The 17,331-nt window shown below is 48.5% G+C and overlaps 1 protein-coding gene across 4 annotated transcripts in view; it reads left to right on the top strand.

The window, feature by feature from the left end:
* Positions 1-16,489, top strand: part of dock3 (dedicator of cytokinesis 3) — a 34,018-nt gene extending 17,529 nt beyond the window's left edge. Inside the window, exons 15-54 of one of the 4 annotated variants that reach the window (XM_057040823.1) lie at positions 572-696; positions 794-956; positions 1,041-1,147; positions 1,286-1,457; positions 1,548-1,645; positions 1,963-2,046; positions 2,117-2,217; positions 2,622-2,703; positions 2,987-3,157; positions 3,962-4,154; positions 4,253-4,380; positions 4,473-4,619; positions 4,796-4,894; positions 4,984-5,078; positions 5,273-5,348; positions 5,450-5,550; positions 5,628-5,686; positions 5,762-5,910; positions 6,017-6,102; positions 6,202-6,228; positions 6,319-6,414; positions 6,505-6,565; positions 6,652-6,745; positions 8,068-8,216; positions 8,957-9,043; positions 9,239-9,343; positions 10,127-10,268; positions 10,382-10,548; positions 10,911-10,997; positions 11,126-11,305; positions 11,376-11,459; positions 11,540-11,656; positions 12,036-12,160; positions 12,260-12,395; positions 12,477-12,558; positions 12,742-12,857; positions 13,239-13,323; positions 13,419-13,541; positions 13,656-13,738; positions 13,896-16,489. In XM_057040823.1, coding sequence (XP_056896803.1) covers positions 572-696; positions 794-956; positions 1,041-1,147; positions 1,286-1,457; positions 1,548-1,645; positions 1,963-2,046; positions 2,117-2,217; positions 2,622-2,703; positions 2,987-3,157; positions 3,962-4,154; positions 4,253-4,380; positions 4,473-4,619; positions 4,796-4,894; positions 4,984-5,078; positions 5,273-5,348; positions 5,450-5,550; positions 5,628-5,686; positions 5,762-5,910; positions 6,017-6,102; positions 6,202-6,228; positions 6,319-6,414; positions 6,505-6,565; positions 6,652-6,745; positions 8,068-8,216; positions 8,957-9,043; positions 9,239-9,343; positions 10,127-10,268; positions 10,382-10,548; positions 10,911-10,997; positions 11,126-11,305; positions 11,376-11,459; positions 11,540-11,656; positions 12,036-12,160; positions 12,260-12,395; positions 12,477-12,558; positions 12,742-12,857; positions 13,239-13,323; positions 13,419-13,541; positions 13,656-13,738; positions 13,896-14,516 — 5,003 coding nt within the window. In that variant the 3' untranslated portion in view covers positions 14,517-16,489. Of the gene's footprint in view, positions 1-571; positions 697-793; positions 957-1,040; positions 1,148-1,285; positions 1,458-1,547; positions 1,646-1,962; positions 2,047-2,116; positions 2,218-2,621; positions 2,704-2,986; positions 3,158-3,961; positions 4,155-4,252; positions 4,381-4,472; positions 4,620-4,795; positions 4,895-4,983; positions 5,079-5,272; positions 5,349-5,449; positions 5,551-5,627; positions 5,687-5,761; positions 5,911-6,016; positions 6,103-6,201; positions 6,229-6,318; positions 6,415-6,504; positions 6,566-6,651; positions 6,746-8,067; positions 8,217-8,956; positions 9,044-9,238; positions 9,344-10,126; positions 10,269-10,381; positions 10,549-10,910; positions 10,998-11,125; positions 11,306-11,375; positions 11,460-11,539; positions 11,657-12,017; positions 12,161-12,259; positions 12,559-12,741; positions 12,858-13,238; positions 13,324-13,418; positions 13,542-13,655; positions 13,739-13,895 lie in introns of all 4 variants that reach the window. The other 3 variants (XM_057040822.1, XM_057040821.1, XM_057040824.1) reach the window with 3 other exon arrangements.
* The last annotated feature ends 842 nt before the right edge of the window (positions 16,490-17,331 follow it).

Genomic DNA, 17,331 nt, shown 5'->3' with positions numbered 1-17,331 from the left:
TATGCTATCCGCTGCTAATGTAGCCTTGGGCAGGAAGCCTCAGGCTGAGATGACTCATTCACACCGCGTTTCATTTTATCATAGTGGCCGTTCGCAGTACTGCAACAAAAAATCACCTGCAGGTGCAGAAGTTTCCCCCATAGATCAGCAATAATCCGTGCTGAAATGTGTACTTACTGACTAGTAATTAGTGTAATATACCCAGAATTTATTGTGCATTTAAGGGGCCCAAACTTTCTGTGCTTGGTGTCCACAAAGGCCTCTGAAACGGTGATTTCTTCCTGGGTTGAAGTTTGCTGCATCAGAGCCAGGAGAGACAGACAGCTTATTTTCCTTGGCAGTGAAAAATATCTATCCTGATATGCTGAAAACTAAGTTCTGTGCAGGATCTAAAAATCTGTGAAGAGTACAAAACGGCACTGGGGTCATGCGAGAACTCACTGACATGCAAATGCAGTTAGTGCACTGCAGACGCTTGATGATTGAGTTATTACTTTAAAGCAAATGCAACACCAGACGCTCTGCTCTCAACACACTCACTTAATCGGCACGTGTCTCATTATTGTTTTAGGTGACACGCGCAATGATCTGTACCTGAGTGTGGAGCGTGGGGAGTTTGAGAGAGGGGGCAAGAGCGTCCAGAAGAACATCGAAGTCACGCTCTACGTCCTCTACGCCGACGGGGACACACTCAAGGTATGAGCCGCGGGGCTTATTATTATTGCCTTCCTGAATGCAAGGGATGATCTCAGCGAAAGGGAGGACAAACTGATTGTCCCCCACCATCCTTCAGGACTGCATCAGCTTGGGCAGCGGCGAGCCCAACGCCAGCGAGTATCGCTCTTTTGTGCTCTACCACAACAACAGCCCCCGCTGGAGCGAGATGGTCAAGCTGCCAATTCCCATAGACCGTTTCAGGGGTTCCCACCTGCGCTTCGAGTTCCGACATTGCTCCAGTGAGTCCGACAGGCATCGACCGCAACCAATTACAAAATAACTGAGCATCACAGGTGGAATCTAACCAAGTAGCCTTCTTTTAGCTAAGGACAAAGGGGAGAAGAAGCTGTTTGGTTTTGCCTTCACTCCTCTGATGAGAGAAGATGGAACCACGCTGTCAGATGAAGTCCATGAGCTGTACGTCTACAAGGTACGTGAAGGATTCGCGCATGGGTGGGGTTGTGCTTTACGTTGGCAGGTTTTAGTATAGCGGCGGCCATTTTGCGGCATCAGCCACGCGTCCAACCTGGATTCATTTCTCCTCGTCCCTTCTGGTGTCGTCCTTCAGTGTGACGAGAACGCCACCTTCAGTAACCAGGGCCTGTACCTGAGTCTGCCCTGCTGTAAGGAAGACTTCAACAGCTGCCCCAACCTGCCGGCCAACCTGCCCTTCCAGAGGAGCCCCAAAGAAACCTTCTGGGTCTCCACCATCCTTTGCTCCACCAAACTGACACAAAATGGTGACCTGACACCTCCTGCAAGGCTTCAGCAGCTGTTCAGCCCGTCTCTTCCTGTCCTCTCAGATTAATTTGGCTTTATTGTCTTTTCAGTGGACCTTCTAGCTCTTCTTAACTGGAAGGCACATCCAGATAGAGTTTTGGATATCCTGGGTCGGCTGCGTCAGATAAACGGGGAGGAAATCGTCAAGGTATCGATCGGAGTATATTTAGCTTTTGTTTTACGGGATAGGCTGGAAGTCATCCTGGATTAACACATAATATGTATTGATTGATAATTGATCCAGAAGGCGATCCTTGGGTGATTTGATATAGTTGCTTACAACCTGAACACACTTGTTTTATTTATATTTTAGATTAAAAAACACAAAGGTGCTCTCCTTTCATAGGAGTAAAAAACGGATTTCATCACTGTGTGGGGGCTATCCTTTGTTTCTATTTTAGTTCTTAAGAAGGTTTTTAATGTGGTGACTGAGCCTTTTTGTGTTGTTTCCTTTTATTCCCACAGTTCCTGCGAGATGTCCTGGACACGCTTTTCTGCCTTTTAGACGACAACACTGATAAATATGGACCGCTGGTTTTCCAGTCACTGGTAGGAACTTGCAGCTATATTTTCCTATAAGATCTGAGCAGAGGAATAACAGTTTTATTCCTGTTGTCAGGTGTTCATCATTAACCTGCTCAGGGACAGCCGGTTCTACCACTTCAGACCTGTCATGGACTCCTACATCCAGAACCACTTTGCCGGGGCTTTGGCTTACAAGTAATGCTACATTTACTCAATTAACACAATTTTAAAGGTTGGTGCAGGCAGCACAGCAGATATAGAGGTCATTGTACTTGAATTGAATAAAATTTCACCCAAGAAGCAAAAATAGCTTATAGATTAAATGGCAGGTGCTATGAGTAGAAGTTACTTGTTAATCATAACTGGTTGATTTAACCTCTCTATCCCAGTATAACCAGTTGATTTAGCCTCTTTCCTTCATTAAAAGTAGGTTGTTTACCATCGGTGTGACACATTTGAGCCATTCCCATTATCACCATTATTCAGGGTTTAGCATTTAGCATGTCTATATTCCACTTTGTTGCATAACAACATGTTTATTACTCCCCCTCGGTGGGGCCTTAAGGTTGCATGAATAAATGTGTTCTTTTAAACGGTAGAGAGCTGATCCGCTGTCTGAAGTGGTACATGGACCGCTCGGCTGAGGTCGTCAGACAGGACCACATCCAGGAAGCCATGAGGGTAGAGTATCACTCACTTCCTGTCTTATCTGTCCCAACTGCATCCACTGGGAATAATTAGGGGGACCCGAAGGAGAGGCCAGCAAGAAGATGGGCTCACGTCTCAGACTGTCTGTGTGTGAAAAGTGAATTTCGGATTCATTCGTCATGGGAAAAGTGACCATTACGGGAAAATTGGAAGCCTTTATTTGATCGATTGTGTCTGGATGATCAATCAGAAACTCAGTCAGCACAGAACGTCTGATGTTATGTCTCCGTCTGCGTCCTGCCAACAATCTCCTCAGGCCCTCGAGTACCTCTTCAAGTTCATCGTCCAGTCCCGGATCCTGTATTCCAGAGCCACCTGCGGGATGGAGGAGGACCAGTTCCGAGCCAGCATCCAGGACCTCTTTCAGTCCATCCGCTTCGTCCTGAGCCTGGACAGCCGCAGCTCTGAGAACCTGGTGTTCACCCAGGTCAGACGCTCCAGACATCCTGTCTGTCTGATGACACACCGTCTTATTTATTTTCTCCCTCCTTTGTTCATGCTCTTCTTTTGCATGCCTGGCTCATTTATTGATTTTCTTTTCTTTATTTCACTTTTGCATTCCATACTTGCTGTTCACTTCAGAGCTTTGCCCACACGTTTGTCCCATCCTCGGCTTGTTGTCGGACAGTTTTGGGGGGTGATCAGCCGCATGCCTGTCTGTGGTCACGCTCTCAGACTGTCTCCCATCTCAGTAAGTCACAGCGCCCCCTTGTGTCTGTTCTACGGTGCAGCATGAGCCTGGGGTCCACACGATGAAGTGATTTGAAGTTAGAACTTCAGACTTGATTATTGTGCAGATAACTGGAGGACAAAGGAGGGGAAACTGGCATGGTGTTTGAAAACAGTCATTAATTTTTATCTTTCTATTTATGCAAAATCTGCCTCAACAAGAAAAATGGAGATGCATCTGCTACGTGGAGAATCTATTGTCTGTCTGTCAGTGCTTGATTTAGTTTGTCTGCTCCTCAAGTTTGGAACAATGTGGTGAAATATTGGCGGGTGGTGACTCACTGCTTCCTCCTGTCGCTCAGAAACAAAGCGAACATTTCCAGGACACAGGCGGTGTCGTCAAAAGACGGCGATCTGTTGCCTGCGAGCATCAGCGAGAGGCAAATGATCACTTGTGAAATATTGAGCCCATTGTTTACATACATGTGGGGAGCCTGGCTCCGTTAAGAGTTACCTCATGTTCCTCGTATTGTGTGTGTGTGTGTTTATAATGTCTCTCCAGGCAGCGCTGTTGAACAGTTTCCCTGACATCTTTGATGAGCTGCTCCAGATGTTCACAGTTCAGGAGGTGGCTGAATATGTCAGGGGCACCTTGGGGAGTATGCCCAGCACAGTGGACATCGGCCAGTCCATGGACGTAGTTAAACTGCAGTCCATCGCTCGCACGGTTGAGAGCCGCCTGTTTTTCTTTCCCGGTGAGGAAGGTTTGCGCCACTGCGCCGTAGCTCTGAAACACGATGTGCAAATACCAACTAAAGTTGCGTTACTCTGGGTTTTTTTGCTCTTCCTCCAGAGTCTCGGAGTATCCTGCTGCCTGTGGTCTTGCACCACATTCACCTGCACCTGCGCCAGCAGAGGGAGCTGCTCATCTGCTCTGGAATCCTCAGCAGCATCTTTTCCATCATCAAAACCAGCTCCATGGTATTCCTTTGTGTTAGATGATGTGATGGGAAATTGTGCCCTCTGTTACAGAACACGCTGCTGATGGATCTCTCCTTCATCCGTGTGTCCAGGAGTCTTCGGTGCAGGAAGAGGTGGAGATGATGGTGGAAAGCCTCCTGGATGTGCTGCTGCAGACGCTGCTGTCCATCATGAGCAAATCTCACTCGGTGGAGACCTCCAGAGGTCAACGCTGCCCCCAGTGCACCGCTGAGATAACGGTAAGCAGAAACTGCACGAGAACGCCACTGAGCGCCGATGCTGCAACACATGATACGTGTGCGCTTTGTTAGCGACATCCTGTCCTTGGTTGGCAGGCAGAGGTTGTTGCGCAGCGCTGCCGAGTTCGACCTTGTCGAAACAGCTTTTGAAAGTGTGTTTTCTCTCCCGGGTGCAGGGGGAGTATGTTTCCTGCCTCCTCTCTCTGCTCCAGCAGATGACGGAGCTCCACTTTCACCACCTACTCAACAACTTCCACAGCAAAGAGGAGCTGAAGGTGAGGCGCTGGCAAACACACCAACCTTATTGGATTTCAGCCGGCCAACTAACGTCCTCCACCTTTTCTTTTTCTTTCTTTTTTTCCAGGAGTTCCTGTTGAAGATCTTCTGCGTGTTCCGTAACCTGATGAAACTGACCATCTTTCCCAGAGACTGGAGTGTGATGAGGCTCCTCACCAGTCAGTGAGTCTGCTTTTCACTTCCTCTCGTATGGTCTTTGTCCTCGAGATGGTAAGGGAATACAGCCAAACACTAGATCAGAGTGCCTTCAGATAATTCTCCTCTGAAGGTGACACCGGCGCTGCAAATTTCTTCATCTATTTTTGGCTGCCACCTCGTTTAGCGGGGCTGACAGCGTTAATGTTTGCTTTCTGCAGCATCATCGTGGTAACAACACAGTTCCTGTCGCCGGCGCTGCACAAGAACTTCTCGGAGGCCGATTTTGACTTCAAGGTGTGTGCCTGGACCTGGTGGGGGGATCATTAGCCATTTCTGACAGCCCTCTCAGTCGATCTAACGTGCGCTGTTGTTCGTGTCTGCACCGCATGGATTAGGTGTGGAACTCCTTTTTCAGCCTCACTGTTCTATACATCAACCAGCCCAGCCTGCAGCTGGAGGCGCTTCCCCCGGCGAAGAAGAAGAAGACACAGGACAAGTGAGAGGCAGAGTGTGGAGATGCTCTATTCAGTCATCACATTTACTGAACCTAAATGTCCTTTCTTTTAATGAAAGGTATGGAGATATGAGAGTCATGATGGCTTATGAGCTCTTCAGCATGTGGCAGAAATTAGGTATCTCCTCCCTCCTCTTCCTTCTATTCCACCTCCTTAGTTTTCCTAAATTAAGCATCTGCCTGTTCGAATCAGGTGACAACAAGCCTCACTTCATCCCCGGAATGATGGGTCCCTTCCTGGGTGTCACCCTGGTGCCTCAGACTGAGGTCCGAAACATCATGATCCCAATTTTCCATGACATGATGGACTGGGAGCAGAGGAAAAACGGCAACTTCAAACAGGTCTTTTTTGTTGCTCGTGCACCTTTGCGTGCGTGTGTGTGTCTTTTTTGGCTGGGGTTTTTCATCAGGGAGCTGACCCTCATCTCTTGGCTGAACGTGTGCGTAGGTGGAGGCAGAGCTGATGGATAAGCTGGACAGCATGGTGTCAGATGGGAAAGGCGATGATAATCACAGGGAGCTCTTCAGCCTTCTGTAAGCATCGCTTCTACCTTGAGCGAGTGTGTGAAGTGAATGCTCACATTTCTCCTCTCTTCCTCTTCCTCTCCATGTTGTTCGGCCGTAATGGTGCAGGACGCAGCTTTTCGGTCCTTACCCGAGGTGAGGGGGCAAATCCTTCCCCTTTGCGTTTCCATGGTGTCTCCCACTCCCTGTCATTCATTAAGTGAGACGTCGGTATTTTCTGTGCAGTCTGCTGGAGAAGATAGAGCAGGAGACCTGGAGGGAGACGGGGATCTCATTCGTCACCTCAGTCACGAGACTCGTGGAGCGATTGCTGGATTACAGGTGCTTTGGCTCTTCACAATAAATGGCCGCGGTGATTCACGCTGTGAAATGATAGACGAAGGAAGACAAACGATCCTCTCCCCCCCCCAGGGACTGCATGAAGGGAGACGAGGCGGAGACCAAGAAAATCGGCGGCTCCGTCAACCTGATGGTGAGCTGTGGGTGCCACAGAGCCCCAGAAACCAAGAGTGTAAAGAGGCTCACCGTCGTTTCTCCTTTGTATTTCAATCACACCAGAACTTTTACAAATCAGAGGTGAACAAAGAGGACATGTACATCCGTTACATCCACAAGCTGTGTGACCTGCACCTGCAAGCTGAGGACTTCACAGGTGATAAAACACTCCGTGCACATGAGATTCAGCTACATTTGTCAAGAAATCACTTCAAGATTAAAGACAACAAATATAGGTAGGAACTTTCTACATGAAGAGCAGCCAGGATGCCGTCGTGTGCTCGAATCTTAGCTCTTAAGCTATCTGCATCTCTTAAATATCAAAACCATCCTGTGATCCTGCACCAGTGGCAGATTGGGCCTCGCCTTTGTTCTCTGGCACCCAGTTTGTCCCTGTTTTCACCAGCTCTTTATCGGTAGAGAAATCTGGGGAAGAATAGACTCAATGGAGATAAGGAACGTCATGGCTGCAGGAAAACGGTGTCATTGTCTTCCCGTCAGAAGGGGTGGATAACCACAGCCGACCAACACGGGCGATTATCTTTATAACTGATAAAAACCCGCTCCCGGGTGTTGGTGTGATGGGATTTCCCAGCTAACCACCTAAATCCTTTTTTAAGCACCGTGGAGCCGAATAATGCAATAGCACGAGATAAAATGCGCTTGCTTGCAGAATTCCGCCTAATAAAATCCGGTTTAGCCGCAGGATCGCGTAGGGTGACGCCAGTCAAACACAATGTTGAATATGTCACATCAGATTGAATTCCCTGATCATCGCAGTGACTTTTAATCAGCGCTGGCACCGACGCAGGACTCAGATTAAGTTGTGACTTTACATAATTGTGTAAATGGATTAAGTTTTCTTGTTTCACTTCAGAGAATTGGCTACATGGGGCTTTATTGTGTGTGTGTTTGTGCTTGTGTGTGTACATGTGACCAAATGCGTCTAATTAAAATTGTGACTGTCCTTATTACTTATGTAAGAGAAACAACAAACAGCTGGCAAACAGTACAAATGCATATTAAGTGGGAGCAGAAGCGACTTGTTAGGTTGGGGTGTTTTTTTTCTTTAATGAGAATCAAAGAGAAATGTCATCGTCAAAGATGTAGATGTGTTTAGTCGTGCTCGTGTTGAACAAACGATCGCATTTTTTACCCATTTGGTTGCTGAGCTGGACCCAGAATCTGTTGCATTACTGAACGAATACAAGAAAAGTAAAGAAAAGAATATAAATGATATAGCAAGATTGAGTCGCTGACCCAGAGGGACCTCACACCTCTGTCCCGCGGTGCACGAGCAAACTGGTCCCTCTCTGAGCCGCTTGAGTCCGCCGCTGTGATGCGCGTCACAGACCGTCTGCCCTGCCTGAGTGTCCGCAGGACGTCACCAGACTGGATGTTAGCATCCGTAGCTGCACCTCACAGTGAATTATCCTGATGCTTTGTGGTGATTCTGTTGACCCATGTTCTGGACCACAGAGGCGGCGTTCACCCTGCTGCTGTACTGGGAGCTGCTGCAATGGGAGGACCGGCCCCTGAGGGACTTCCTCCACTACCCGTGTCAGAGCGAGTGGCAGCGGAAGGAGAACCTCAGCCGTAAAATCCTGCACTACTTCAACAAGGGGAAGGCAAGTCAACTTAATGAGGATTAAAGGAGGAGCAGCTGGAACTAGGGTCATCGGTCCTGCCACGTCCCAGTATAACCAGTCCATTTAGTCTCACGATGTTTTAGGAAAACCCATACAAACATTGCAAATGCAATGACGTAGATATAAAAGACATGAACTACTCAACTTGTTGGGTTTGTGAATGAGCAAACGCTGGCCATCACAGACGTTCACGCCGGTGACCTTTGCCGATGTCCCAGCAGCAGCGTGGATGGGTGGGATGTCCAATCAAATTTGATTTGCCCCTCCTGAATCTCTGGTCCAGGCTGAAATTTATCCACAGAATTAAATTAGATGATTGCTGCTCTGCTCTGGAGAGGACAGAGCCCTGTGGACCCAGAGAGCAGCCCCCCCCCGATTATCCCACAGTTATCTCTTGATTGTATTGCTGCTCACATATAAAAAAAAGGATTTTTTTTAAATAATAATAAATCACCTTCGATTCTTTGCCACAGTTCATTAAAGTAAGTGTCTTTTTTAATGATGTATGAGATGATGTCATCCTATAACAAACTATTCCAAATCATTTGTTTTCAACCATAATTGACGCAACTTTATCATCAATGGAAGATTGAGGGCCTTTTTCCAGGAACCAGGTCGTGACCTTTTCAGGTCGAAACCATGCCAACCTGTATAAACTCATCATAATTGAAATGGACTCTATGTGTTTTTGCACGCTTTCTCCGCCTGTCTGACGTCAGTGTTGGGAATATGGAATCTCCCTCTGCCGCGAGCTGGCTTTCCAGTACGAGACTTTATACGATTATCAGAGCCTCAGCTGGATACGGGTGAGTAAACCCACGCCGGCGCCCTCTCTCTGCCACTGTTATCATACACACTGTTATTGTTTTCCTCTGCTGCTCTCTCTGCAGCATATGGCACCAAAGATGGCGCTCTAATTACCTGCACAGGCCGCACTCATTGGGATAAACAGGCTTTTTTTTATTAAGTCATTACTCATCTTGTTTCTGGCTCCCTAACAGAAAATGGAGGCGGCGTACTACGACAACATCATCGAACAGCAGAGGATCGAACCGGAGTTCTTCCGGATGGGTTTCTATGGCCGGAAGTTTCCTTTCTTCCTCAGGGTGAGTCTCAGTCGATCCACGCTCGTCTCATGGAAGCGGTGGTATTCCCGACCACGCCGCCGCCCGACCAGTCACCATGTCAGCCTCCAGCTCTGCCGTGTTCTCATGAAATCACATGAAGCAACGCAAACCTAAACATCAAGTCAACATCAGGAGAAGCGCTGAAGAATAATCAGGGGGGCGGAGCTTGTACCTGCGCTCACTCACTTGTGGCCAATCATATGCTTTGCCCGCATTTTAAAATGAAATGATCATAAAAGCAGCTCATCCCATTTACATTCAAACTGTCAGCAACTGTTTTCAGGATTCCAGAAAAGAAAGGCAAAAGCTTTTTGAGTTTGTATTACACAAGATTCTTAAATACAGCAGCTTTAGACATTAATGCAATAACAGTGTGTTACAGTATGAGTCATTAGTTATCATCAGATTCTACATCTCTAGTTGTGCAGGAAGTGTCATCCCATTCATCAGTTGTCAGGGCTGCAGCTTTTCCTCCCCCCTGTGGTGCAGAGACACGGAGGAGAGAACAGAACCCTCCAAGTTCCATCTGGGCACAGCCTACGCAGCAGCGAGCAGCAGAAAGTCAACATGCGCCTGGAGAACATAATCTTAAAATTGGCAGGGAAAGAGCCAGATATGAACCCCCCCGCCCCCCCAAAGATCTGCAGAATCTCAGATTTATTAAAACTTTTGGACTGAAAGTCACTGATATGTCAATATTGCATTTAGAAGTTGGCTGTGCAATCTTCTGTTCACTGGGGTTCAGCTGTCCTCTTTCTGCAGAACAAGGAGTTTGTCTGTCGTGGTTATGACTACGAGCGGCTTGAGGACTTCCAGCAAAGGATGCTGGGGGAATTTCCGCAGGCCATCGCCATGCAGCATCCTAACCAGCCCGACGACACCATCCTGCAGAGCGACGCCCAGTGTATCCTCCTCAGCTCACGGGGCTCGGCGGGAACGTCCGATCTCCTCTTGTTGTGTGATGCTCTCAATATGTCCGTCCGTCTGCTCGTCACTTCCTTGACGCTCGGCTTCTAGACTTGCAGATCTACGCGGTGACTCCCGTGTCGGACATCTCTGATATGCCCCAGCTGGAGCGCGTGCCGGAGAGGATTAAGAGCTTCTACCGCATCAACAACGTCAGCCGTTTCCACTACGACAGGCCTTTCCACAAGGGGCCCAAAGACCGAGACAACGAGTTCAGGGTAGAGCGAGCCGCCAGCGTCACTCTGTCCATTTCTGCCTCACAGCTCACTGCCTCTACATGACAGAAAGGCTGCTGGGAGCTCAAATTTGGATTCCTGCAGCGTTTTTGTAGATAGCAAAAGCCTGTTGTATCCAGATGAATTGTACATTTTGTACAATTTACCTTATATACTTGCAGCCTAGGGATGAAGATACTGTATATAGCCATATAGCCTCTTTAGCATCTCTACTTTAGGATGACAAGTCAACACCAAATGCTCATCTTACAACAGGCACAAAGAACATCTTCAGATAACCTCGTCTACTCTCTACGTTAGAGCTTTGTACTCACCTTGCATCTGTCTGTCTCCATGTTCAACAGAGCCTGTGGATTGAGAGGACGACCCTCATCCTCTCCCGTCCTCTTCCCGGGATCTCCCGCTGGGCGGAGGTGGAGAGGAGAGAAGTGGTGAGGAGCTCGGGCAGCCGTTGTCACGTCACACTGGACTTCTGGACCCGCGGAGCGTGAAAAGCTTCGCCACGCGTGCACTTCCTCCTCTTTTATCAAGCAGTGTGTGTGTGTGTGTGTGTTTGCAGGTGGAGGTGAGTCCCATCGAGAACGCCATCTACGTGGTGGAGAACAAGACCCAGGAGCTGCGGACTCTGATCAGCCAGTACCAACACAGACAGCATCAGGGCAACATTAACCCGCTCAGCATGTGCTTGAACGGGGTCATAGACGCCGCAGTGAACGGAGGCATCGCCCGGTATCAGGAGGTAAGGATGAAGAGAGCCTGGATTTGCCCACCGTGGATTCGATATTCTCAACCTTGTTCTGGTTCAACAGGCCTTCTTTGATAAAGACTACATCAGCAGCCATGCAGAAGACACAGAGAGGATCACACATCTGAAGGATCTGATGCAGGAACAGGTCAGAAGCCGCTCTGAGTTCAGCTACCGCTGCTCACGCTTCTGCTTCTAAACCGGATTTTGCCTCTCGTGCCGCTGCAGGTCCACATTCTGGGAGTGGGCCTGGCTGTCCACGAGAAGCTGGTGCACCAGGAGATGCGTCCCTTGCACAAAAAGCTCGTGGACCAGTTTCACATGATGAGGACGGGTTTACACCATGTGAGTTGGTGGCTGTTTTATCTGTTTGAGACTTGTCTTTTTTTTCCCACAACACCATCAGAGCCTCGTCAGTAATTGGATGGAGGCCTGAAAGGTCATTTCATGTCCAGCTGAGGTCTGCTTGAACTTTATTAGAAATTTAGTAGATTTAAAGGTCATTTCCTCTCATAAAACGTCCATTTGGAAGCTGTTCTGCACAACTGTCATTAACAGTTCCACAGGAAAAGATTAAAAGTTACAAAATTCATTTAATATAATTAGACTTATTTAACGTATTGTCAGGGTTGTTTTTTTAAGCAATAATACGTTTGATAAGCAATAGTTTGAATGGATTTTTGATCAGTGTTAATATTCAGAGCAGTATATTTTCGGGTCCCAGCAGGGGGTGCCTGGGGGGGATCGATTTGGTCCTGCGGGATGTCAAGGAATTAACTCTCCCAGAGGAATCCTGTCCTCCCACAACCACATGAGCCCTGAGAGCGTGCGCCTCATACACAGGCACAGGTCAGCCATTTTTAAAGTCCCGTCAGAAGACCAGTCATAGCTGTTATCACTGGTAGGCAGGATTGTTTCACCTCCCCGCGTGTTGTCCCTGTCCCACAGTCCTCTGAACCTTCAGGGTTCCATCCGTCACTCGTCCTCCTCCCTGTCCTCTCACACGTCGAGCGAGGCGGGAAACCTGGTCATCATGACCGATGGCCTGATGGGGGAGCATCCTGAAGAAGCGTTACACATGCAGGTAGGAATCTCCGGGCTTCTTCACGTCCATCTTCACGTTCGCGAAGAGCCGCCTTCCTCACAGCGAACCTTCCCTTCACAGCCGAGCCCTTCCTCGTCGAGCCTGAGCTCCATCCGCTCCAACTCTTCTCAGATTATTAACTCGGCTCCCTCAAGTGCCAGAGGTTAGTAACGCAGCTGCACAGATGCTATTGTGTTGTGTGGAAGCCTCATCGCTCATCACCGTGATTGGGAATTAGATAACACAGATTATCCCAGCGATATAAATGGCCGTCTTTCAGAGAATAATAAATCTCTTTCTCTTGAAATGAGACGTAGTAGATCTTCAGTGTCGTTGGTCTGTCCAGGCTCTCCCTCCTTGCCAGATAAGGCCAAACACAACCGGGAAGTGATGATGCTGTTGCCGTCTCATCGCGAGAGGACCAGCAACTCCATGTACTACAACATGGGGGAGAACGGACAGGTAGGGCAAGGCTTAATCATGCGATTAACACCGTGCAGGTTTCTTAATGTCACCACGACAAATTGTCCCGATGGAGATCCAGATCTGGTTTATATTATCTGGCAATAAAAATATCATATCTGGCCACCAGGTGGCAGATGTGTGAAGTGTTTTTTTTGCAGCCACATTTACGGATGGTGGTTCAAAACTAGACACAAAAAAGCAGTTGAAATGTGCCATCATTGTGATGCCAGCATGACCTTTGTCCGCTCATGTGACCTGTGCAGAGTAACTCAAAACTGAACGCACTCACGGTGATCCTCGCAGTCTCATCCAAGCGATGATTTAAACACACGCAGCGGAGAAAAAAAAAGCTGCAACATTTACCTCTCGCTCCTCCAGAACAACCACATGCAGCGTGCCTTATTCCAGCAAGTCAGCCCCTGTAAGCCCTGTGCCGATCCTCACATGAACCTACCAGAGAAGGGTAACACCCGCATTTGAAAGATGCAACATTTAGAGTGTGTGACTGATGTCACCGGCTGCTGACGTGGTCCTGTGTGTGCCCCCACCCCACTCCAGTGTTTCCAAACGTTCCCAGCACCTGGAGCCTGGACGGTGAGAACAGGGAGCAGGTGTCCTATATGCCACCATCCACCGGAGGGGTGATGATGCCTCCCGTCCCTCCCAGATCCTTCCCACCAGGTACTATATGCCAGTGAGAACGTTTGACAGCATGGTGCGGCTGAACGACGGCAGTTGTCGGATCAGAATCTGACAGCGCGGGCCAGATTTAGTGACGTGACGTTCATTCCACAGGACATTTTCTGATGCACTGTGATGCGTATCACCCCCAGAACAACGACCCTCCTCCTGCTCTGCCAGTCCGTTCACTCCGGAAGGTAAGAGGGAGACGATACTCGTGACAGAAGCCATCTAATCTGTTGAATAAAACATGCTTTCAGTTACGCTTCACTGGGTTCTGCAGCTCTCCCTCTGTTGTGAAAGTTGTATTTCAGTCTGGGGGGGGGGTTTCATCATCCTTCTTCCTCTCCTCAGTCTCCTCTCCACCCGATCCCCGGCTCCCCCACCAGTCCCCAGTCGGCATTGGGTGGCAGCAACTCCACCCTGTCAGGCAGTGCCAGCAGCGGGGTGTCCTCTCTGAGTGAGAGTAACTTCGGGGGCCAGTATCCAGAACCGGGGCCCATTAGGAACGACGCCTTGGAGCCACTTCCCAGTCACATGTGGTCCCCCCCTGACGAGTACCTGTCTTCTCCGTATCTGCACATCCACTATGGCGGGCCAGAGCTCGACGGCGTGGACCAGGTCCGCCCTTTCCACTACCGCAGCCCTGCCTCGCACCCCCACCCCCACCCGCACCAACACCAACACCCCCACGCTCACACCCACCCCCACCCAGGGATGGACGGCCACTCCCACGGGCCGCTCCCTCACCACCACGCTCCGGCCCACGGCCCCCACCACGTGGCCTACCGTAGGCCTCAGCCTCCGGCGATGCCCACGAAGGCCTACCTGAGGGAGGGCTGCATCCCCGAGGAGGAGCTGCCGCCGATACCACTGCCCCGCCGCATCTTCCACTCCCCCCACGGCCACAGGGAGGACCAGGGGAAACACCCCTGGGAGCAGTGCATCAGCGAGGAGCACGAGGAGGCGCAGTGACGAGGCGGAGGCAATAAGTCGGAGCTTTCCTCCCCTTTTTCTCTTCTTCCCTTCATTTGCACCAAGGCAGAGGAGGAGCAGAATCCGTTTCAGTGCTCATGAAGGAAAGGACAAAGGGGGGGGGGGGGCTTCTCTCCTTCACTGGGCCACTTAGACATAGTTAAAAAAAAATCCAACAATCAAGCGATACTCATCTGCGAGCATGTTTATTTTCATTTGCAGAATACGACCACAATCGTTGTCGGCCTGAGCTCTGAACTCTCCCAAACTCGCTTTTCGTGACATTTCCCCCCAAACGCGGGGCGCCGTCGACGTCCTCCACAGTGAAGTGACTTCTGCTTTAAATGCTACGTATCTATGAGTCTTATTTTGATAAATAATTGCATAATACGGACTAAATTATAGTGTTTTCGAAGGCTTAATCCATTATGTTGTTTTTTTTCTTTCAAAACACTGTTAAGTGCCCCTTAATAGTGAATCATATCAAATGGCGCACTCTAAACTGTCACCGTCCTAAAGGTCTCTTCAGCCTGGACTCGCCAGCTGGCATCTCGAGGGACGTGACCTACTGTCGCTGATGGTTTCCTGTCCGGACCTCGTGCGCGGACACCCACGTGAATGTATTCAGATGAGATGTTTTATCTGTATCACACAAGCTGCAGCGCTGTTTCCCCGTCAAAGTGCTTTAAGTTGAAGTCCGCGTCGAAGACGTTTGTTTCTGCTCTCCAGAGGAGGTCCGAGGGGACCGGGACCGGGACAAGGACACGGGTCGCCCGTCTCGTGTTGTCGCCACACCCCCCTCCTCGCCCTCCCCCTCCTCCTCCTCCCCTGCATCCTTGCTCCTGCCCCTCCTCCCCCACTGGATGGAGTGGCCATTTTGTGAAGCCTCCTCAGACAGCGTTGGAGCCGCCCCGCCTGCCTTAAGTGCACTCAGATGCAGATTGACCTCTCATCCAGAGTATGAGAAGCTCAATTAGGGACAGCCGCTCCATTTCTCACTCCTTTCCCTCAAAATCCAGCCTGGAAAGGGGAATTTAAAAAAAAAAAATCTAACTGGTGTTGTTTTTGTATGGTTTCGTCCCGCTTTGGTTTCAGGTTGTTGTTTGCTTTGTAGCGCTAATATTTCTTACCTTGCCTGCAGCTTTTTCTTCGGTTGTATATGAAATAATGATGTGATTCTGATTTTTTTTCTTCTTCTTTTGTTCCCGAAGAAGGCCTGTGCCCGAGAGTTCTCACAGCGGGATGGAAGAGCAGAGCTAATATTTTAAACATCCTTGATTTCCTTGTGGATTTTGTTTTTTTTAACTTTATTATGAGATATTTTGCAGGCGATGCTTTGTGTTGTTATACATGGAGTTGTCGGCTGACTAGACAACATCTATTTTTGTATGTGAGCTCATCAGTCGTGTGAACACACTTCAGAAACGACACCGAGACAGGAGACCCAGGTAACCGAATAAGCTGCTGTGCTTCGTATGGAGGTCAGATATTTACAGTATGAGAGTATCTCTTAAAAGCCTGAGGCTGAGAGGGCAAGTGGTGACTGAAGCGATACTCAAAATATAGGTACAATAGAATTTTTCCAATGTAAATTCTGTTACTGTACATACAGTAGTATTGTGAAATATTTTTGAGAATTATTGCAGATGCCCCCCACCCCCACCCCCACCCCTCAAAAAAGGTTTATGGTTGTTATGTGTGTATATACATGTACTCCAGAGATCAATGTAATTGATGAATATCTATAATCGGTGTTTGAGGAAGGATGAATCCATTAGACCGTGGCTGTCTCCACCGTTCTTTGAGACTACTCATATAAATACTTTATACACTTTTCAATGTGCTTTCCTGTACATATGGTGTTAGCATGATCAAACAGTGTTTGGTTGTAAAAGTGGTTTTCCTACTCCCATAACTGCTGTGGTATGGAATTCATCAATGATGCCAAACATTAAAGACAATCTTTTATCAGCTCCAATGATCCGTTCTTTTGCCATGGCTGCGTGTGGTACAGCAGACGGACACAGGGGGGTGCTGTTTGACAAAAATACACTAATTCACACTGAATTAACAGATCAATATAATTAATTTGCTGAGTAAACTCAACAGATTAGGATAATCAGACAAAAGTATTGAGTAGGAGCTCTAAATACGAGCTGTTAAGAGAAGGGCACATGTGAGGGTTTTACGAGAGTAATATTTAAACAGCACTGAAGTAGAGCAGAGTGGATATGAGCCCTCAAATTCTGATTTTTAGATCTAAAACCATTAATGAGTTAAAGTAAACTAAATTTTAAATTTTATTAATTCTACAGTATCTGAGCTAACAATCAGGGGAACCATTCTGCAGGCAAACGGACCAATTTCTGATTCTTAATGTGGTTGGATCTGATGTGTGTGATCCCTCAGTGCTGAGTTCTGATGGATGGCCTACAGGTGGCACAAGTCAACTTCCACAATGTTCCACGTGCCTATTTAACATGGTCGTGACCTGGCAGTGAATTCTCCCTTTCACATAAAAAATTCTATTGGGATTCTCGGAGCCTAACTCAAAAAGCTCCTTGTTGTCATGTTTTAGCCTTTAGCTTCACTCTCAGCGGTCCGCATCTGCACAGGCACAGAAAGAGGAGTGTTGGCGTGAAAGGATGCTGCCCCTCCCGAGAATAATGATGCCGTGGTGCATGCTGATGCAGATTCTTTTTTACAGCATCGCTGGGCCTCGTCTCACTTTCCCAGATCTCAATCTGCTCTTTCTTCTCTTCCTCACGAGCTCCTCTGTGAGGGGAAAATAACAATCCTCTGTATTTTATTCCGG

This window comes from Takifugu flavidus, chromosome 8 (genome assembly GCF_003711565.1).
Source record: "Takifugu flavidus isolate HTHZ2018 chromosome 8, ASM371156v2, whole genome shotgun sequence".
Lineage (NCBI taxonomy): Eukaryota > Metazoa > Chordata > Actinopteri > Tetraodontiformes > Tetraodontidae > Takifugu > Takifugu flavidus.
This window is presented reverse-complemented; position numbering and strand designations above follow the sequence as displayed.